The following is a 21,750-nucleotide window of genomic DNA, read 5'->3' as shown; positions in this document are numbered from 1 at the left end:
TGAGAAAACACGCGTGGGGCTGTGTATGACAGTAGACCAAGAGAAACCAAACGTGGCAAAACGTTAATGAGCTTAAAGACATGTAACTAACACTCCCTGTACTATTTAAATTTCCTGTCGCTATAATCCATTTTTTCCAACAAAAAAAAATTGGGGAGAAGCTGGTACAGCGCTCAGGAAAAACCAACAGCTAAAGCACCAGACCGGCAGACGGGAAGTCACTTCCGGCTGCCCCGCAAAACGTCCCTGGAAACGACAACTCCCGCCCTTCCTGTGACGTCTCCCGATAGGCCGTTCCAGTCACGTGGCGGGCGTGGCCACGCCCACAGTTCCCAGAGGCCCCCCGCGCGCCGCGGTCAGCTCAGCGACTTCCTGCCGGCGAATGGGCAGCGGCCATGGCGGGCGAGCCGCCTCCGCTGGAGGAGCGCCGACGGCTGCGGGAAGAGCTGAGCGAGTTCGTGGAGAGCTGCTGCCGGACGCTGGAGGAGGTGACGGCGTCGCTGGGCTGGAGCCTGGAGCAGCTGGCTGGCGGGGAGGAGGAGGCGGCGGAGGTGAGCGGCGCGGGCTCGGGGCGGGGCAGCGCTGCCGGCCGCGGAAGGCTGTCGGAGATTCGCTCCTCCGCAGCGCGGGGGTGGGCAGCCGAGACCCTAGAGACGGCCCCGACGCCCCCCGCGGGGCCCACGAAGGCCCTCGGGCGCTCGGAGCCGCCCTCCGCGCGGGCTGTTCCTGAGGGACACGGGACGGGGCGGGGCGGGGCGGAGGGCGGCAGACCGGGCGGTTTCGGGGGGACTCGGGGGAGTCTCAGGGTGCTGCTTCGTCCTCTGCCCGAGGATTCCGCAGCTGCTGTCGTCCTCGTAGTCCGGAGAGCGGCGGGGGCCGGGGGCCGGGGGTCGGGGGTCGGGGCCGGGGGTCGTGGGTCGTGGGGCCGGGGGTCGGGGCCGGGGGTCGTGGGGCCGGGGGTCGGGGCCGGGGGTCGTGGGGCCGGGGGCCGGGGGTCTGGGTCCGGGGCCGTGGGTCGTGGGTCTGGGGGCCGGGGGCCGGGGGCCGGGGTCCGGAGGCCGGGGGTCGGGGCCGGGGGTCGGGGGTTTGGGGCCGGGGGCCGGGGGTCGTGGGTCTGGGGGCCGGGGGTCGGGGGTTTGGGGCCGGGGGCCGGGGGTCGTGGGTCGTGGGGTCGGGCCCGGGGGCCGTGGGTCGTGGGTCTGGGGCCGGGGGCCGTGGGTCGTGGGTCTGGGGCCGGGGGTCGTGGGTCTGGGGGCCGGGGCCGGGGGTCGTGGGTCGTGGGGCCGTGGGCCGTGGGTCTGGGGCCGGGGCCGGGGCCGGGGCCGGGGCCGGGGCGGGGGCGGTTCACCAGTTCGCCTTTGTGCCTTAAGGCGGGGGCGGCACCGATTGTAGGATTATTAACGGACTGTTAACTACTATTAATATTATTAATGTCGAAAAAGTGTAGGCAAGTGTATTCGAGAGAACAGCCCTGGTGCTTGTCTGGTTTGGTTTGGCTTTGTGATGGGTTGGAGACATGCGCCATTGTGGGGTCGTTCCAGTTACTCGTTCTGGGTTCACCAGGCCGTAATAATTTTTGCCAGGTGTAAGTCACGTGTCTGATTCCCCAGAGGCAATTGAAATGTATTTACTTTATATATAAACGTCCATTGCTTACTGTGTTAAAAGTGCAGTGGGAATTTAAAAATCTTTATTTGCCTTAGCTTTTGTATTTGAAGCTGTAGGTTCCATTGGGTCAAACCTTTCCATTGTTTACTCAACAATAAAATTGGATTTCTGTATTAACACGGGCAGGGAAGCGGATGCCACTTACTATACATGACCTCACTGGACACGCATTAATAGCCCTGTGAGGTAGGTGCTGTTGGCCACACTTTACTGGTGAGGAAACAGAGAGGCGGCTTGTCCAAGAACGTACTGCTGTAAGTGGCCGTTCAGATTTGAACCCAGGCATTCTGGATTTTGAGCCTCTGAGTGCTTGCTTGTTGTGCGTCCGCTTTAAAACTCCTTTGTAAAATTCTAAGTCAGCGCTGGGTGTGCATTTGACTTGAGAGAGAGACTGGTTTAAAAATCTGGGCAAGTGCCATCGGTAGTTCCTAGAATAGGTGCTGTCCAGATGGTTCATACAGCCACTTGTCTGCTAGTGGTTACTGAACTGTTTCCTGTCCTCAGAGCCTACTGTAGTGGTTACTGAACTGTTTCCTGTCCTCAGAGCCTACTGTCTGGGGGCAGGGAGGGGGATGCAGTGCCCCTAGGCATCCGTGGGGCAGTGAGGATGCACATGCTTCCCTTGGACCTTCTCGTCTCTGGATTACTTCCAGTACCTAGTAAAGTGTAAATGCTGCTTGGTTGTTAAGTTGTTATTCAAGAAGTAATGACAAGGAAAATAAAGTCTCTCCATGATTGGTACAGACGCAATTAAAAAATGTGTAGAATCTGTGGTTGTTTGAACTTGAGGGTGTGCAGCCCTTGCATATGGAGGATTGACTATGCAGAGAAATCAGACATGTGATAAAATCTGTGATGGGTCAGGTCGCAATTGCTGTAGTACTGTGGTAGGTCAGCAAAAGCTTCCTGGACAGAATAAATCGTGAACTTGTAAGTATAAGGGAGCAGAATTAGCCTGGTGCAGTGCGGAGGAAATCCCATCAACACGTGTGGAAATCTAGAGACAAAGGAGTGATCAGATCAGGAAACCTCAAGTAGTGAAGGATAGCTAGGACAGGGGGTGTAGAGATGGAGGGGAATGGTGAGGGTGGACAGGAGCCTGATCCCAGAGGCCCTGGGTGGTCCTACCAGAGAATCTAGGTTTTATGCTGAAGGTTTATTTATTTATTTGAAAGGCAGAGAGACACAGAAAGAGATCTAGCTGCTAGTTTACCAAATGGCCACAATGGCCAAGGCTGGGCCAGGTCAAAGCCAGGAGCCAGGAGCTTTATCCAGGCCCCTTGTGGGTGCAGGGCCCCAAGCACTTGGGCCATCCTCTGCTGCTTTCCCAGGAGCATTATCAGGGAGCTGGATCAGAAGCAGAGCAGCTGGGACTTGAACTGGCACCCATATGGGATGCCAGTGTTGCAGGCAGCAGCCCAAACTGTGATCCGTAACGCAGTCCCTATTTCTTTCTTTCTTTCTTTCTTTCTTTCTTTCTTTCTTTCTTTCTTTTCTTTTCTTTTCTTTTCTTTTCTTTTCTTTTCTTTTCTTTTCTTTTCTTTTCTTTTCTTTTCTTTTCTTTTCTTTTCTTTTTTTTTTTTTTTTTTAAATGAGGGAAGTAGAGGAGTCCTGAAAGTATTTCAAGCCAGGGCATATCATAATCATATTTGTCTTTAATTAAATCATAACTGCTTGTGTTTATTGAACATTTGCTATGTATAAGGCCCTGTTCTGAACCCAGCTTCCTGCCTGTGCAGACCCTGGGAGCAGCGGTGATGGCTCAGGTCACTGGGTTGCTCCTGCCCATGGGGGCGACCTGCATTGCCGTCCCTGTTCCTGGCTTCTTTGACTCTGGTGTCGTCCTGGCAGTTGCTGGTGTTTGGGGAGTGACAGAAGATGGGAGCTGTTTCTTGAATGGCTTTGTGTGTAAATTCATCCGCATCTTATTTGGTCTCCACACTAACTCTAATAGAGAGGTCCTACTGTTTGTATTTTTTAGGTGAGGAAACTGAGGCAAAGAGGTTAAGATCTTTGTCCAACATCACACAGCCAGGAAATGGCAGCGCAGGCATTCAAACTGGCCAGACTGTGGACAGTGGAGTTGGGTGGTGACGCAAGACAGGAAGCAGAGTGTTGAGCGCAAGCAGTTAGTGGTGGCTGCTGTAATGCACTGGAGAGGTGGTGATGCTCCGCACTGGGCACATGGCAGTGGGAGCAGAGTACGTGGAGGGACTTCAAGGGTGTTTAGGAGCAAGCATTAACAGGGCTAGATGATTCACTGGATACGAATGATGAAGGAGAAGAGACTTTTTTTTTTTTTTTTTTTTTTGCTTGAGCAAGTGGACCTGTGAGAACAGGGGAGAACGCAGAGGCCAAGTTTGAGAATTATAGGAGACTATGAATATAATGAATTTATTTTTGTTCGTGCCAACTTCTTAGTGTCTTTAGTATGAATTACTCCAAGAGAACAAGTTCTGAAGATCTAGATTTTGAATGTCGTCTGTAGAGTAAGAATCGAAGCTGTGAGATCTTCCAGGAAGCATGTGTGGAATGGCAAGCAGGCACTGCTTGGACATACACGGAACACCAGTTAGAGCGGGAAGATGGGGGATCTTCAGAGGTGACTAAATGGAAGGCGCCAGAGAGGCAGAAGGAACATGCGCAGTGTACCAGGATGGCAGAATGGGCAGTTGGAGTGTGACCTGAGAGAGCAGAAACCACTAAGGCTAGGCTGTGTTGTTTGACTTCAGTGATAAGCAGGTAGTCTGTGATTTGCTGACTGGTCTCAGGGGTGATGGTGGCAGAGGTTGTTGGGACAGGGAGTGTAAACTGCTCCTTTGGAGAGCTAGGCTTTGAAAAGGGTAGAGAGGAAGAGGGGCTTTCAGAAGATGAGGGGGTTGAGGGAGTTTTTAAAAAAAACACAAGCACATCCACGTGGGAGTTGAGAGAAACCTGAAAAAGAGAAGGTATCACACCCCTTAATCAAGCAATAAACATTTGTTGGTATAATTATTTTTAAAATATTATGTGTCTTTTTCTTCTGATTTTTATAGGATGAAATTGTGATATGTCCTTATGATTCGAATCATCATATGCCCAGGTCATCGTTAGCAAAGCACATGGAATCTTGCAGATTGAGAAAACTGGGCTATACCAAGGAAGAAGAGGTACTGCATGTTTGCTGTATTGTGCATTTGTGCTATGTGATTCATGCATTAATAAATCACAGTGTTGGGAAGGTGTATTCCTTTTGTATGCCTTTTGTAGCTTAAAATAATAACCCTTATTAAAGAATATGTATATATATACACACACAAATAGCCCTTATTTGTAGGGGAGGGTGATGGTTATCTAATTTCACAATTTGTGAGAAATATTTAAATGGTACTAGTCGGTTGTTAGTTTATGTCAGATCTTAAAATAGTTCATTTCTGAAATTTGTGAACACTTAAGTTTTTTTTTTTTTTTTTTTTTTTTTTTTTTTTTTTACTGTTTAGGAAGAAATGTATAATCCTGAGTTTTTCTATGAGAATGTGAAGGTACCTTCAGTTACTTTGAGTAAGTATTAAGTTACTAGATTATAATTTAAAAACAGTATAGGTATTTTTTCATTTCTGATTGATCATAAGAATGGATTTTATAAGCATTAAGAACATGAAGAAGGATGCTTAGTACTGTCGCTCCCCGTCTTCGTGGAGGAACGACACAGGACCCTGCGCTGTTCTTTCGTCTGCTCGGCCCTTCCCGGGTTTGCTGCTGGTTCTTCCCGGGTTGGCTACCGACCCTTCCGCCTCCGTGGAAGGGCTGTTCCCCCTAGCCACTTTCCCCACTTCCGCGGGGGAGCGGCACACCGCCGGCCGGCTCTCTCGGGGGCTGCACAGGTGTTCCTTCAGATGTTCCTGGTGCATGTTGTCTCTCTCCTCCTTTATAGTCCTCTTCCACCAATCCCAACTCTGCTACCCACACGCCGAGTACACTGCTCTCCTGCAATCAGGAGCAGGTCCTGCTGTTTATTGGTTGAACTGGAGGCAGCTGTGTAGAAGCTGTTTCCTCCTCTCCCAGCGCCATATTGTGGGAGAGCAGATGCATAGAATAAGTCTTAATTCCAGTAACTTAGTCTAGTCCGAGTTGCTCCCCACAAGTACTTGTAGAGAATTGAGGATTAATTAATGTTTAGTGGAACTAAGTTATGTACTCTGAAATGTAGAGAGCAGGTTTATGGTAATAGACGGTGAAAACCCAGAAGAGCTTTCTACGGTAGGACAGACACCTTTTTCCTTGTAGTAACAAAGATCTGAGCAGACAACACACACTGGAGGTAGGACGGAAGACAGAAACAGGTTCCAGGTATTCACAGAGGTTTAAGTCTTGGACTCTGGAAATAATAGAATGCCTTGATTCAGTTCCTGGTTTTGTTACTAACAGATCTGTAACTTCCAACCTGTTTGTTGCCTAAATTTCTTTAAAATGGGGATGATGCGAAGAGTACTTTGTGAGAATTAAATATTAACATTTAGGATAGTCCCTGCTACTTAACTGGTTTTCAGGAAATGTTAGCTGTTATTGGTCCCTAAAATTTGTAGCTACTACTGCAGCATGCCTGATGATAGCGTTTTTTAAACTGTAGAAGTGTGGTTACTCACTAAGCTCTGGACAGATCCGAGAGAATTCTGTGTTTAGGTGACACAGGCAGCTGTGTGAATGTTTCGCCTCTTAAGATTCTGTAAGGTTGTCACTGTGCTAAAGAGCTGGGATTGGAAGCTAGTTAATCATTCAGTTGTGGACACTGATGATTTCTAATGTACTTACAGATTTTTTTTTTTTTGACAGATAAGGACTCACAATTCCACATAATTAAACAAGCTAGAACTGCAATTGGAAAAGATGGTGATTATAACCAAAGTAAGTGATGCCATTCTTGAGCTAAGTCATGAACCAAGTAATTTTAATCCTACAAGCACAACACTACACATTTCTTTAAGAAAAACCTATGAAAACAGTTGTATGGGAAAGGTTAATTTAACCTTTAAACAGTAGGCTAATCTGCTTTGTTTCAGTCTCATTTGTTAACTCTGTGCTGTGAGATGTTGCTCACGCGGACACTATCTTAGCGGGGGAGTCATGCTTTGGAATTACCTAATAAGTGAGATTTCTTATTTATACATGTGTGCCGCTGGGTGAGACTTACCCAAGATTTCCCCTGGAAAATGGTGTATTGTTGGAGCGCAGAGATTGGTCTCCAGCTGCCCCACAGGGAGACCACATCAGGGTCATTCTTCTCTTTGAAGTGATGCCTGCTGGGGATCCCCTCTCAGCACAGAGCTTCACCTGGAGGTTCAGAGGATTCCCAGATCCCTTCACGCCCAGCTTTGCAGCTCGGTTAAGGAGTTTCTTTCTGCCTAGAACAGAGACCAGGTTAGAATTTTTAAGCTTTTAGAAAATTGAAAGAAAAGTTAATCTATCAAAAACATAGAAATGAACGGTTAGTGAGAGTTTAGATGTCTGGGGGTGCTAGCCGGCCCACACGTGACCAGCTCCCCTTAACAAGGATGTCTGAGTTCATTTGAACCTTCTGTTGGTTCCAAGCTTCCTCTGCGTACCTCACATTTTTCCTGTTTCCTTTTTCTAGCTGAGTTACAGGCATCAGGCCATAGTCATGTTTGGTTTTGGCCTTGGTGGAAGGTCAGGTCTTCACCAAACATTGTTCTAAGTCAGTACCTAGCCTTGATTTCTCCAGGGTGCCCTGGAGCTTCAGAGGAGGCCACCTTGCCCTGAGCTGCTCCGTGTTACCTTGGTTCCCCACGACCGCGGGAAGCACACTTGTTCTATTTCCTGTTCTGCAGCTCCCACTTCCGTGCCAGTGAGCTGAAGGCCGGGTTTCTTTCCTTGAGGAAGGCATTTGACTTTCATCTTACTTGGAGAGGTTGCTGAGCTGTGACTAGTAGGGCCTTTTTTGGCCTCTGTTGGTTCTGCCCATTGCCCCTGTTTAGTTAATGAACCAATCAAAAAATAGAGGTTTTGGTTTTTGGAGGAGTAAACATTGAAAGACTTGACTCTGCAGTAGTGAGACAGGTTGGCTGAGTTCATGTTAGAGTTGATAGAGAACTTGGAAGTCATCTGGTCCAGCATCTGCCTTTCACAGATGAGGAAACAAACCCTGGGTGGCAGGGACTAGGAAGCCAGCACCTGCAGGACTTTCAGGTTGTTAAGGTTTCTTTTTCAAAGTTCTTTTGTGTATTTCATTTCTGTTTCTCGACAGACCAGTGTAGGCTGGCGGAGTATTTTTCTCATCCTCTTTAGGTCAGGAAACAGGCACACAAGTGTGGAAGTCCACCTCAGCTAGATAATAGCAGAGCTGGATCCAGAACAAGTTCTGAGCTGTGGCGCAGTCTCTGAACTGAGCTGCTCTGTTTTCTGTCAGGAACGCTCACCGTCTAGTGAATTTTATGGACTAGGGTTCTGGACGCTGCTCGGATACACTCACTGTCAAAGCTGTCGTGATTAAGGGGAACTTCACATGTCTGCCTGCTCCTGTCAGTGCCGTGCGTTGTTCCCTACATTGTATAAGTCTGCTTTACAGAAATAAGTCAGCCTTGTACATGTGACAACTTCTTTTCACTTTTTGTCTTTTCTGTAATACAAAGCTGTCTTGTGGGGTCCTTAGAGGAACAGAGATAATGAATGCTAAACTAGCCCTTGTTCCAATAATTGGTAACTACTGTTACCTAAGTGAAAACTAATGTACGGAAAGCAATAGTAAAGAAGTACTTGAGAGTTTTGTGTGTGTCATTTGGAAAGCATGCTCAGGTGTTTATGTATACCTAGGGTCTTAACTGTTTCTTAAAATTCTGTGTAGAGTTCTGTAATTATTCAACACAGATTATTTTTGTGACCCATTCCTGGCTTAGACATTTTAAAACTTTTGCCTCAGGACTAGAAATCTTTAAATATCTTTTTATTGATGTATTGAAGGAAGAAGAATGTCTAATATGAACAAGGTCACATTTTCCTATCTAATTTTGTTAATTCATTAAAATGTGAGTTTTTTGACAGGGTTGTGTGCATGTTTTCATTTCATTAATCACGTCAGCCCTAAACTGAGTACATAGACTTTAGAATCTTGTAAGCTTTGTGAAAGCTTGAACAATCATTAGATCTTATTTATTTTCAGATATAGTGACTTCGGTTAATTTTGTAGACAGAATATTAATTCCAATCATAAGCAGTCATTTTATATTTTATGCTTTATCTTTTTCCTTCAATATAAAATCTTTAAGTTGCTGTGCTTTTGTTTCATGGAGTATATTTGATTATGTCTGTGATTTTAAGACCGGTATGTTATATATAAAAGAACCTAAAAGGAATAGGATTGAATAGCTTTAGAGCCAGTCTGTTCCTACCACTTAGGAGAATTTGGGTGAGTTGTTTGATTTCAGTGGCCTTAGTTTCTTTGGTTTGTTATGGAATTGACTCTGAATTCTCCCACAAATTCTGTTTATATTTTTGAGACAGTATCTTTTACTGTTTGATGTTATATATGTTTCATGTTTAAGATTCCCTGTGATGACAGGAGTGACTAATAAGGGAAGACAGTTATTTAAAATAGATTAGAGTTTCAGTTTGCAATGATGAAGAAGTTGGGGAGAGGCTAGAGCAGGTACTTGCACAACGGTGTGAGGCATAGTGATGCCTCTGAACTGGGCACGTGCGCTTAAAAAAATTGTAAACTTTATGTTTTTTACGTTTACCACTGTTTTTAAAAACTGCAAAAAAAATAGCAAGATAAAAGGTCACGAATTGTATGGCATTCTGATATACCTCTAAATCATATAGAAATGTATGAAGAATTACATTTTATAGGATTGTAAGCTTATGGAAGTGTGTTTATCCATTTTTTTCTTTTTGTCAGAAATATCTGTGTTCTGAGTGATATAATGCAGCTTGTCGCTTAACTTTTCCTGTACTTTTTCTTTTTCAGTAATTGGGGTGAGTATAAAGAGGAATTAGGAACCTGAATGTACTCCTTATTTAAAGATATGCAGTATCCTTTTGGCAAATGATATCCTTTTAAAGTATCACTATAAAATTTCTAAACCTTATCTCAATAGCTATCACAATATTGTGGTCTTGATTTGGAATTTTGGTTGAATTTGAAGAAATTTAAATATCAATCTGAAGATACCATGGAGAAATTTAAAATGAAAATGCCACAATAATTTAAGAAGAAATTCTGTTTCTTTGTTTAAAAATGACAGGCAGAGGTCATGTGGAGCTTGTTTGTAATACATCATTGTTTTCTAGTCTTTGCATTTTTCTCCCAGATTTTTATGGCCTGTATTCAAAGGAGTTAGGCTTATGATAGCTAACTTTTGATAATTCTGTATTACGAAGTTTAATGTTTTAACACCTGGCTACATAAAGGGGCTTTTCCATATGCCTACTAGAACTTGATTAAAATTGACTGACTTGAGCGAGCCCTTCTTCCCCACTAACTCCAACCCTTGATAAGGGAGAATGTCCGTGTGAAAGCTGGCTTCAGATTCAGTGACGCTGTCCTCTTGATTGGTGGACAGATGTGACGTCGTCTCTTTTTGGTGTTGTAATGCTTACTTCATAGCATGCTCTAATTTGAATTCTTCTACCTTTTCACTTAAGAAGTTAGCAAAATTAGAAGTCATCAAATACGAGGTTCTCAGAAGTGCTGTTGATTTTACTTTGTTCTCTGAACCAGAGTTACTACTTTCACATAATCTAGCAAGCATTAGAATGCGTCCTTTAGTAGCTCATGTTCTTTGTTTGCGTTAGTGAGGAACGAAGCCTAGAAAGAATTGTTTTACATTGTTTTATTTACAGTTGCAATCATTTTTTTATTTGAGAAAATTTGAATCCAAACAAATTTTCTTCAATGTTTAATACATCGTATCAAGGTATTGTATTTACTTTATTTTATTAATGGACAGATGTTAGAAAGTTCTGTGACGGTGGGGGGACACTGATGCTAAGACTTTTCTGTTAACTTGGTTAAGCCACTGTGCTTCCTGCTGAGGAAACAAATAGGTTCTGTTTCCATTTAGTCTTTTTCTGGTCTGAGGAAGTTTGGGATTTTTACTAGATTGTTTTTTTTGACCCCAGCTCTAAGTTGTGCAAGTGGGACGTACTTTGAATATTGAACGTGTAGCCTAATGTTTCATGCAGAAGAGACCTTTTAAGCAAATTTTTCATATTTCCATAATTTATTTTCAGACATGGTAGCATGTATTACCTGTCAAGCATTTTTTGCAGCTTTTATGGGGAAAAGCATATTCACAGAAAGAAAGATACTTCTGTAATATGGTAGCCTTTTAAAGATCACACCCAAGATTTGTGTATGAGCAAATTGTCTCCTCTGGTAGTTACCGCCTGCGTAGCAGACGTCTGTAATCCAGTCTTTCTGTGGGACTAGCATTCAGGATAGAGTCCTTATTTATTTCTCATAGAGATTGCTGTTTTCTGTATTTAGTGATTACTGTGAGAAGAAATAGCTTGTGCTAATACTGCGTCATAGCACATGTGTAATAAGTGGTGGATTTTCAGTCCATAACGTTTCATGTCTTGTTTATTCTTGTGGTTTTATCTTTACCTTAGGGATTTACTCTTCGTCACCTGTTGAAGTTCCTCTGAATCACAAACGGTCTGTTTGTGATCTGACCCAAGCCGACCGCCTTGCCCTCTACGATTTTGTAGTTGAGGAGACAAAGAAGAAGCGCTCCGATTCTCAGATCCTTGAGAATGACAGTGATCTCTTTGTAGACTTGGCTGCCAAAGTCAATCAAGGTTTGAGATGAATGTTATAGCTCTGCACTGCTTGTTTATTGTTGTCGTAGAGATTTATTTATTTATTTATTTGAGAGAGTGACTAGGGGCAGGGAGAGGGGTAGAGAGCGAATTTCATCCCCCAAATGGCTACAACAGACAGCACTGAGTTAGGCCAAAGCTGGGAACCAGGAACTACATCTGGATCTCTTGTGTGGGTGGCAGGGATCCAAGTATTTGGGCCATCATCTGCTGTTTTCCCAGGTGCATTAGCAGGAAGCTGGATTGGAAGTGGAGCAACTGGGACTTGAATCTGCATTCTGATGTGGGATGCTGGATGTTTTACATTTCTTAATTTTCTATCCTGTGCATTAAGCTGATTCTTCAGACCACTTTTAGTTGGAGTAGAATGAGTCTGTATCATCTAATAGCAATACATATATATGTGCATATTTATATAAAGTTATTCACTCAGTGCATAAAATCTTACACTTTTAGCTTGAGCATATCTTCTGTGTGAAGCATGTTACAACTCTGTTATGTTCATCTGTGTACCTAGGCACTCCATGTCCAACTAACTGCCAGAGAAAAGGAATTATGTAAGACTTAGCCCATATATATGTGCACACACACACACACACACACACATAATGTAGAATTTTCAGGTATTTATGTGCTACCTTGAAATATGTTGAAATATGACTGTGGTCTTCTTACCGGCTAAGTCATAAGAATTTAAAAGCTCCAAAGAGCATAATATTATTTTATTCTTTCTTTAGATAATAGTCGAAAAAGTCCAAAATCTTACCTTGAAATCCTGGCAGAAGTGAGAGATTATAAGAGAAGACGCCAGTCCTACAGAGCTAAGAATGTTCACATAACCAAGAAATCGTATACTGAGGTAAGTCTTGCATAATCTTGCAAACTTTATTGAGAATAAAAATGTATCTTAGGTAGTTTCCTAAGTCTGTTCTGCAGGTTTGCACGGTTCTGTCTGGGTGATTCTCACCGTTACTGATGGACTCGCTGGTTTGCCAGTCCTAGAGAGTGGTAATCAAGTTTGTGGTTGCTGCTGGTATTCTTTGCACTTGCATGGTTGGCCTTTTATTACGGAAGTAATCAAACAAATAAGGATACTACAAAACGTTTGTTGGAAAATGGAATTAAAAGATAAATTCTGGGCTAGTGTTATGGTGTAACAGGTTATACCAACACCTGTGACACTGGCATCCCATAAAGGCATTGGTTTGAGTCCTAGCTGCTCCGCTCTCGATCCAGCTCCTTGCTTATGTGCCTGGGAAAGCAGCAGAAGATGGCCCAAGTGTACCCCCTGCACCCACATGGGAGACCTGGAGGAAGGTCCTGGCTCCTGGCTCTGCCTAGCCCAGCCCTGGCCATTGCAGCCATTTTGGGAATGAACCAGTAGATGCAAGCTCTCTCTCGCGTGTGCGCGCTCTTTGTCTCTCTCTTTTTTCTGTGTACTTCTGCTTTTCAAATAAATAAATAAATCTTTAAAAAATTTTTAAAGTGTTTCTTTTGATGCAAAAATATGTTGAAATCCAGGCCTCCCCCCCCCCCCCAATAATATGCATTTTCCATGAACCTTTTAAAGACCTCATTGTATGGATGGATTTCAAAATTTTTGCACCAAAATAAACTTAATCTTTTAATTCCACTTTTCAGTGAACATTTTGAAATGCCTTTGTGGCATAGTCTGAGGAACCCTTGTGTCTTCGTTGCCCATCTTCAACAGTTAGCAGCCTATGCTCCTCTTGTATATATCCCCTCCTCTCTACCTGTCTTCCCCAACCCCCACACTTGGTGACTCGTGAAAGCAAATCCCAACTATCTTTTACCTGTCAGTACTTAAGTGTTTATAGATCTTTTAATGATTCTTCATATCTCTGGTGGTTTTTTCAACTTTTTATCCATTTCTTCATCCATGTCCTACATGTTTTTGGTCTGGGTTAGAACAAATTTCAGCAAAAAATTGATGACATCCTGTAATCACTGTGCTAACACACTGCAGGGGATGTATGAGAATGCACACAGACCCACCCTCAAGCAGCTTAGAATTTAAGCAGTGAAACATACATGCAGAATGTGAGTTGTGTTAAAGTGCTAAAATAGCGACTAAATCATATGGAGTCATTCTCTATCAGAGATAGGATTGATCTGAGCTTCGGAGAGGAGGTAGCGTTTGCGGGAAAAGGAGAACCAGGGAGAGGTGAAGAAGTGTCTGCTCACTGACTGCCCTCTGTGGTCTGGAACCTGTGCTCGGGGGACTCTGGGACAGCGAGTTTCAGGAGCTGGTGTAGAGCTAGCAGACGAGGACTGGTAGGGCTGCCCGAGGAAGGGCCAGACCTGGCTGCCGAGTGCACTGGGATGTATGTGACTTGTCACTCTGGGTTGGACCTTGGCCTGTCTGAAATTTTCCACAGGAAGATACAGTGAAAGAGAGTGGCAGTGGCGGGTCAAAAGATTTTCTAGATGGGAGGACAACCTTTTTTTTTTTAAAGATATATTTATTTATTTGAAAGAGTTACAGAGGGAGAGAAGTAGGGACAGAGAGATCTTCCATCCACTGGTTCACTCCTCAAATGGCCACAACAGCCAGGGCTGTGCCCGGCCAATGCTAGGAGTTTCTGCAGGGTCTCCCACATGGTGCCAAGGCCCAGGGATGTGGGCCATCTTCTGCTTTCCCAGGCATATTAGCAGGGAGATGGATCGGAAGTGGAGTAACCAGGACTTGAACTGGTGCCCATATGGAATGCTGGCATTGCAGGCCGTGGTTAACCCACTGTCGGTCCCAGACTAGCATTCTTAAAAGGAAATGTAAGTGAAGTTATCTCTTAGTAACATGGAGGGATTGGTTCCAGGACACCAATGCCCAAATCTTATGTAAAATGGCATAGTATTTGTGCATATTTTAAATCATCCTGCATTGCTTTAAAACCTAATACAATGTAAGTGCTATATAAATGATTATTATGCTGTATTGTTTTAGGGAATAATGACAGGAAACATATCTGTACTTGTTGAGCACAGGCATGTGTGTGGGGAGTGGGGTGACTGTTTTCCTCTGTGGTCAGTTGTGAACCAGTGGATATGGAACTGTGAGGTATGGAATCCACGATGTAGAGGCCTGTCTATACAGGAGTTTCTCAGAAAGCCCTTAGTAACCCCTGCTGGCTAGAGCTTAAAGCTTCCGAGGAACTACCCAGTGAGAAATGAGGTTGGCTTCTACTCTGTGATATAGCAAGATCATGGAGGGCTTTGAAAGCTTTATTATAGTATTCGGACATTTTTCCATTGTACTCTGGGAGCATTAAATGCTTCTTTGAGGTGGACGGAAGTGCATCAAGGCCTGAATTAGATAGATAAATTTCTTATTAAAACATTGTCCAAATCAGACCTAAGGGAAAATTTAGCTTCTATTATAGTTTTATCTCTGCCTCCTCAGTAAATAGCCCTACGCTTGATGGTGTGGATAACTAAGAAAAACAAAACCTTGCATGTGGTTCTTACAAGTAAGGAATTTATAATCTCATTGGGGCATATCTGAGAACGACTGTAATGGTTCATGTTTTGTCATCCTGACCTAAGTGTAAGTTTTTAAAAAATGTTTGTAAGTAATCTCTCACTTTGAGATCAGTTGCAAAAGACACCATAGTACCACGGACTCAGGTGTAGTGGTTCTTTTACCAAGGTCACCTGTTGCAGCATTTTGCCTGTGTGCTTACCATTCACACTCTGTCCATTTTGCATTCTGTTGGTCCTGTGTGTACATAATTTTTTCAGTTAAGGGTAAGTGACATAGAGCATGACTCGTTCTCCCTAAGTACTTGGAATGCATTTCCCAAGAACAGGCGCATTTCTTGTGCAGGTTCCAACTTCACATGCAGCGCTGAGATAGCTTCTTCAAGGACCATCCAGAGTCTGGTTGTTCTGTGTTCTCTGACTGAACATGTTCGCAGTCCCCTGTGTCCTAGCTCTTGGTAAACACTTGGTTGATTGTCAGCAATGCTTTTTCCAGCTTTATAGTCTTTATTTGTGGACCAGCTTTCTTACCTGAAATTCGCTGCTTGACTTTCTCAAGGTGATTCGGGATGTGATAAATGTGCACATGGAAGAACTCAGTAATCACTGGCAAGAAGAGCAGGAAAAAGCGGAGGATGGGGCTGAAAAGTACGTCATTATCTTTACTGGTGAAAATGCTCTCTAATCTGTGTGCTGTAGTGGTTAAGTGGTAGCATTTCCAAGATGCTTCATAACACACTAAATTACCAAAATACCTATTGTTTATTGTCATCAGTGCTCAGGATTCTGAAGCCAGAATTGTTCTATGGCATTGCCCTTTGGGACAACAATATTAATGAAATAAGTAATAAAACCTAAAACCTGGGGCTGGTGTTGTGGCGTAGTGGGTAAAGCCCCCGCCTGCAGTGCTGGCATCCCATGTGGGTGCCAGTTCGAGTCCTGGATGCTTCACTCTCTGCTATGGCCTGGGGAAACAGTAGAAGATGGCTCAGGTCCTGGGCCCCTGCACCCGTGTGGGAGACCTGGAGGAGGCTCCTGGCTCTTGGCTCCGGATCAGTGCAGCTCTGGCTATTGCTGCCATCTAAGGAGTGAACCAGTGGATGGAAGACCTCTCTCTCTCTCTGCCTCTGCCTCTCTGTACTCTGCCTTTCAAATAAGTGAATAAATCTTTAAACAAGAAAAAAAAAGTATTGCACTTAAGGCTGGTATGTCTGTGTGTGTAACAACCTGATTAACGTATCTTTCTGTGTTTCAGGAAGGAGGAGAGGCGATCGGCTTCGGTAGATTCACGACAGTCTGGTGGAAGCTATTTCGACGCCGAGTGTTCTCGGCATAGACGGGGTCGGAGTAGGAGCCCACATAAGAGAAAAAGAAATAAAGACAAAGACAAAAACAGTGAGTCAAGAAGAAGGAAAGAGAGGTGAGTCTAACTGCATCATCCCTGTTGAATTGTTGACTGCTGAAAAGCAGAGCAGGTTCTGTGGACCACGCCAAAAAACAATACAGTAAGGAGAAGAAATGATAAATAATTGGTGATGATTTTTTAAAAATTTTATGAATTTCTTAAAAGCTAGGATGATTGCTTTTTTTTAAAGATTTATTTGTTTATTTGAAAGAGTTACAGAAAGAGGGGAGACTGAGAGATCTTCCATCCAGTGCTTCCTTTATTTATTTATTTTTTTGTAAAGATGTATTTATTTATTTGAAAGTCAGGTACACAGAGAGGGAAGGAGAGGCAGAGAGCGAGAAAGGTCTTTTGTCTGCTGGTTCACTCCCCAATGGGCCACAACGGCCGGAGCTGCGCTGATCTGAAGCCAGGAGCCAGGAGCTTCTTCTGGTCTCCCATGCAGGTGCAGGGGCTCAAGGACTTGGGCCATCTTCTACTGCTTTCCCAGGCCATAGCAGAGAGCTGGATTGGAAGAGGAGCAGCCAGGACTAGAACCCATATGGGATGCTGGCACTGCAGGCAGCAGCTTTACCCACTACACCACAGCACTGGGTACAGTGATTTCATTTTCCATGTGTCCACAATGGCCAGGGCTGGGCTGGGCTGGGCTGAAGCCAGGAGCTTCATCTGGGTCTCTCGTGTGGGTGACAGGGGCCCAAGCACTCCGGCCATTTTCTGCTGCTTTCCCAGGCCATTAACAGGGACTTGGATAGGAAATGGAGCAGCCAGAACACAAACCAACGTCACAGGTAGCAGCTTTATCTGCTCAATGCCGTCCAAGGAATTTTTTTTTAAAGATGTTTATTTAAAAGGCAGAGTAAGAGGGGGACAGAGAGAGAATATATCTTCGATCTACAGGTTCACTCCCCAAATGGCCACAGCAGCCAGGCTGGGCCAGACTAAAACCAGGAGCCCAGAACTCCATCTGAGTTTACCATGTGGGTCATAGGAGCCCATGCAGTTTGGCCATCTTCTTCTGCTTTCACAGGCATGTTACCAGGGAGCTGGATCGCAAGTATAGCAGCCAGGACTTGAACTAGAGCCCATATGGGGTGTCAAAGGCAGCAGCTTCATCTGCTGTGCCACAGCACCTATCCAGTGAAGATTCTTTGAATTTGTTCGGTTCAAATAAGCACAGCTTCGGTGGCATAGTTCTCTGTGTACATGATTAGATGTTGGAGTTTTCCCTTTTCATCACTTACTTCCTTTCTCACCAAGACTGACAAAGGCAATGTCTGTGTAGTGTGTTAAAAAATTTTTTTAAGATAGATGTATTTGAAAGGTGGAATTCCAGAGGAGGAGACATGGAGAGAGAGAGTGCGCATGTGAGTGAGTGAGCAAGAGCCAGCTTCCATCTGCTCGCTCCCCAGCTGGCTGCAGTGACCAGGCTGAAGGCAGGAACCTGGAACTCCATCCAGGTCTCCCATATAGGTAGCAGGGGCCCAGGTACTGAGCCATCTTTGCTGCTTTCCCAGGTGCACGGGCAGGAAGCTGGATCAGAAGTGGAGTGGCTGGGACTCAAACTTGTGCTCATATGGGATGCTGATGTCCCGGGTGGTGGGTTAATGTACTGTATCACATTAAACACATGTTAAACCGTTAACAGATGTTTGCCTAACTGTTCTTTCTTCCTCCTCCTTGCTGTTGCTAGTTCCTGCAAACTTCAGCATCAGTTTTTTTTTTTATTAGCAAGGTTTTGATAGATGGAGAGGTAGAATTAAAACTAAGATAATTTTAAATCAGCCGAGGTATATTCCAGTGTTCCCAGTGCTTATGGCGTCTCCGGTGATTTTCTGTCAGTTCCTTCTTCCCTAGCATTGCTGCCCTGGTTCATGGGATGACCCTCGTCTGTTCAACTAAGCCAGCAGTCAGGGAGTCATTGTAGATACTCTTTGCTGGTCTCACCATCTGGGCAGTCCATAGCTGCTGTGAGTTCTGCCTGAGAAGATGTCACACGTAGCTCTGCCTCTCTGTCCCTTGCTGCCTGTCTGGAAATACTGGTGGTTTTCCTAAGGCTCTGTTCATCTCTAGGCTTATCCCGTGAGAATCCGTCCCCTTCCTGCTCCCAGGGAATATGCACGTCTTACTGCTCTGCAGTGGCAAAATCCACCTTTTTGAGAGTAGCTCTCCCACAGCTCTGGACTGAGGACTGCTGCCTGCTTCTCCTGGATTTATGCCACAGTGCAGTGGAATGCACGGCTTGTACTTCAGCCGTGTGTTACGTAAGAGTCCTCATGCACTTGGGCCACCTCTGTGCTTCTCCATTTTGTGTTCTGCGCCTGGTTTTTAAGCCTGCCTGGGAAGCCTGCTCGTCCTCTAAGGCCCAGCGCAGGTGGTTCCTGAAGCCTTTTCTCAGGGTGAGCAGGCTGGTCATCTTCTGTTTTGTCACTGCCCTTCCTGGCACACACTTGGCTTTGACCTTAACATTTATTACCAGACTTTGAGCTCTGGGCAGGCAGGATGGCCCGTGGACTTGTCAAGTAGTAGGCTCCCCAATGGTATCCTGGCTCCAGAGCAGGTGTGTGTTAGGAGCTAGTAAAGCTTTCTGTGATGATTTGATAATTTCGCTTATTGTACTACCATTCAGTTCATAGGATTAAAGTTAGCTGTGATTCAGTTATTCTCTTACAAAAAAGGAATTATATATAGATATATAATTCCCTCTGATTCATATGAGAATTTTATAACTTAGTATGTACAGATTAACTTTGGTTTGTCTCAGAAGTTGTACTCTTTCCCTCTTTCAAGTTTGTTAGTGCTTCTTCCACTAAAGTAATTTTTGTTTTATCTGTTCAACTCCTTTTGACTGAAATACATTGGAAGTCCTCAAAATCTAAACATGGTCATGGTGGTTGTGGTACGGGGTTAGGCCGCTGCGTGGGATGCCCGCATCGCATATTGGAGCACTGGTTCGAGTCCCATCTACTCTGCTTCCAATCCAGCGTCCTGCCAGTGCACCTGGGGAAGCTTTGGCAGTTGATGGGTCGAGTCTTAGAGCCCTGCCAACCAAGTGGAGACCCAGGTAGAGTCCTGGGCTCCTGGCTTTGGGCTGGTCCAGCACTGACTGTTGGAGGCATTTGAGAAGTGAACCAGCTCATGAAGATTTCTCTCTGTGTCTCTTCTCTGTCTTTGTTGCTCCACCTTTCATGTAGATGAGAATATTTACAAAATCTAGACATGAACAAATTTTCCTTTGTTGAGATGAATTTGGTATTAGTGAAATACTTCTGAAGAGGGCAAGGCTAATCTTTGATGTCGTCTCCTAAGGTGAAATGAATTATGGAGAATTGAAAGAGGAGTCAGAATAAGGAAATCAGGCAGTTTCTGAATTATCACTGAGACTTTCATTGTCTATTTGAAACGAATTATTTGGTCATCTATTATTTATATATATTCAAAGTTAATTTTAAAGAATCCAAAGCACAATTTTTAACAGTCCCACTTTGCTAATCTCTATTTAATTTTGCTTCTTATTTTCTGTATTTACTCTCTTAAAAAAAAATCCCTCTTCAGCCTAGCAGTTAACACACCAGTTAAGACAAAGACTCGGCCGGCGCCACAGCTCACTAGGCTAATCCTCCGCCTTGTGGCGCCAGCACACCGGGTTCTAGTCCCAGTCAGGGCACCGGATTCTGTCCCGGTTGCCCCTCTTCCAGGCCAGCTCTCTGCTGTGGCCCGGTGTGCAGTGGAGGAAGGCCCAAGTGCTTGGGCCCTGCACCCCATGGGAGACCAGGAGAAGCACCTGGCTCCTGCCATCGGATCAGTGCGGCGCACCAGCAACAGCGGCCATTGGAGGGTGAACCAATGGCAAAAAGGAAGACCTTTATTTCTGTCTGTCTCTCTCTCACTGTCCACTCTGCCTGTCAAAAAAAAAAAAAAAAAAAAAAGACACAGACTCCCACATCAGAGCGCCTGAGTTCAGTCCCAGCTCCAGCTCTGCCTGCGGTTTCTGCTTCTGCAAACCCTGGGAGGCTGCAGTCATGGCCCAAGTAGTTGGGCTGCTGCACCCACGTGGGAGACCGGGATTGAGTTCCGGTTCCCAGCCTGGACTGCGCTCAGCCCTTGCCACTGTGGGCGTTTGGGGAAGGAGCCAGGAGCTCTGTGTCCTCCCCCTGCTGGGACTACCCCTCACTGCCTCTCAGGTTTTTTTTTTTTTAAGAAATCCTGTTCAGTTCTTTCTTGTTTTCGCTGTTGAGTTCTGAATGCATATTTTAACATGTTGCAGTTTATGTCTGATGAAAGTGCATTACTGTTGAATTATGATTTTAAATATCTGGTATTAAAATCTCCATTTATAATAGTTTTTAATACTCCTTTCATTTCAGGGATGGGGAAAGACATCATAGTCATAAAAGAAGAAAGCAGAAAATATGAATGCAGTATTCGTGCATGTTTTAATTATGCTGTGTCATGATAACCAGTATGCTGATATTTAATTGGAACTGCTTTGCATTGGAGAATGTGTTTATATGATTGGTTTGGTGCTCATTATTTTTCAATAAATATGCTTCAGATTGTGAGTACACTGTTGGGCCCTACAACTTGTTTTCCTTATATTTAAGTAGAAGGTTTGCTTCTTGTTACTTGTTTTGTTTTGACTTTTTGGCTATTTATATGTTATAAATATCTTTTTATCAGAAAAACCATTTAAAGTATATAAATTTTACACCGAAACATTCTTATTGTAAAAAAAAAAGACTTTGAGATAAGGCTCACGTCCCCTTGGAATCCATCTGTAATCCTTGTGCCCACCCCAGTGGCAACTCCTCTTTACCATTACCCTGGGGAATTGTCATAGGAAAAATCAGCCTCAACACTGTCTGCAGGGGAGTTGTGTGGTGGGCAGGGATCTGGCTCAGTGAGACACGGTGTAGTCGGATGGAGTGCTATGTCGGAATTAAGAGAAGTAAAATAACTGTTCCTGTGCACAGATCTCGGACATAATGCTGAAGGAGCCAGCAAGTGCTTGCTCCCTGCCTCTCACGTATAGAGAGAGAGGGAGGGAGAGAAAGAACATTTTCTATGCCTGTATGTGTGTGTACGTATATTTAAAAGTTCAGAAGAATCCAATTCAAACTCCCAGCAGGGGTTATGTGGGGGCGGGGGAGTCCGTAGACCCGATTGGGGGAAGAAACGGAGATGTAGAGGGTTATCAGAGGAAGCTTTCGTTTCATCCATTTACAGGACTGTTTTTTTAAAATAAAGTGTTTTTGTTTGGCTTGTTAATTAAAAATATACAATCATATTTTGTAAATCAGCTTTACTGCATTATTATTGACATACACCAAACTGTACCTACTTGAAGTTTATGTTTCATTGTG

The 21,750-nt window shown here is 44.5% G+C and overlaps 1 protein-coding gene across 3 annotated transcripts; it reads left to right on the top strand.

Moving 5' to 3' along the window:
- The first annotated feature begins 314 nt into the window (after positions 1-314).
- Positions 315-20,954, top strand: SNRNP48 (small nuclear ribonucleoprotein U11/U12 subunit 48). 3 transcript variants are annotated; one of them, XM_051855875.2, is made up of 9 exons: positions 315-551; positions 4,704-4,817; positions 5,148-5,208; positions 6,481-6,552; positions 11,275-11,463; positions 12,222-12,343; positions 15,542-15,630; positions 16,238-16,402; positions 20,755-20,954. In XM_051855875.2, the coding sequence occupies exons 1-9, from the start codon at positions 396-398 to the stop codon at positions 20,801-20,803; spliced, it is 1,017 nt and encodes a 338-aa protein (XP_051711835.1). In that variant the 5' UTR covers positions 315-395; the 3' UTR covers positions 20,804-20,954. The 3 variants fall into 3 exon arrangements, with proteins under 3 accessions (XP_051711835.1, XP_051711836.1, XP_051711837.1); XM_051855876.2 differs by lacking the exon at positions 315-551 and adding an exon at positions 1,471-1,922; XM_051855877.2 differs by lacking the exon at positions 315-551 and adding an exon at positions 4,014-4,410.
- The last annotated feature ends 796 nt before the right edge of the window (positions 20,955-21,750 follow it).

The sequence above is a fragment of the Oryctolagus cuniculus genome, chromosome 5 (assembly GCF_964237555.1).
Source record: "Oryctolagus cuniculus chromosome 5, mOryCun1.1, whole genome shotgun sequence".
NCBI lineage: Eukaryota > Metazoa > Chordata > Mammalia > Lagomorpha > Leporidae > Oryctolagus > Oryctolagus cuniculus.
This window is presented reverse-complemented; position numbering and strand designations above follow the sequence as displayed.

Coding starts and splice junctions, on each gene's coding strand:
- SNRNP48 (XM_051855875.2), top strand. CDS start 396: ATGGCGGGCGAGCCGCCTCCGCTGGAGGAGCGCCGACGGCTGCGGGAA. Junction 11,464..12,221: donor GGCTGCCAAAGTCAATCAAG/GTTTGAGATGAA, acceptor TTCTTTCTTTAG/ATAATAGTCGAAAAAGTCCA. Junction 16,403..20,754: donor TCAAGAAGAAGGAAAGAGAG/GTGAGTCTAACT, acceptor CTTTCATTTCAG/GGATGGGGAAAGACATCATA.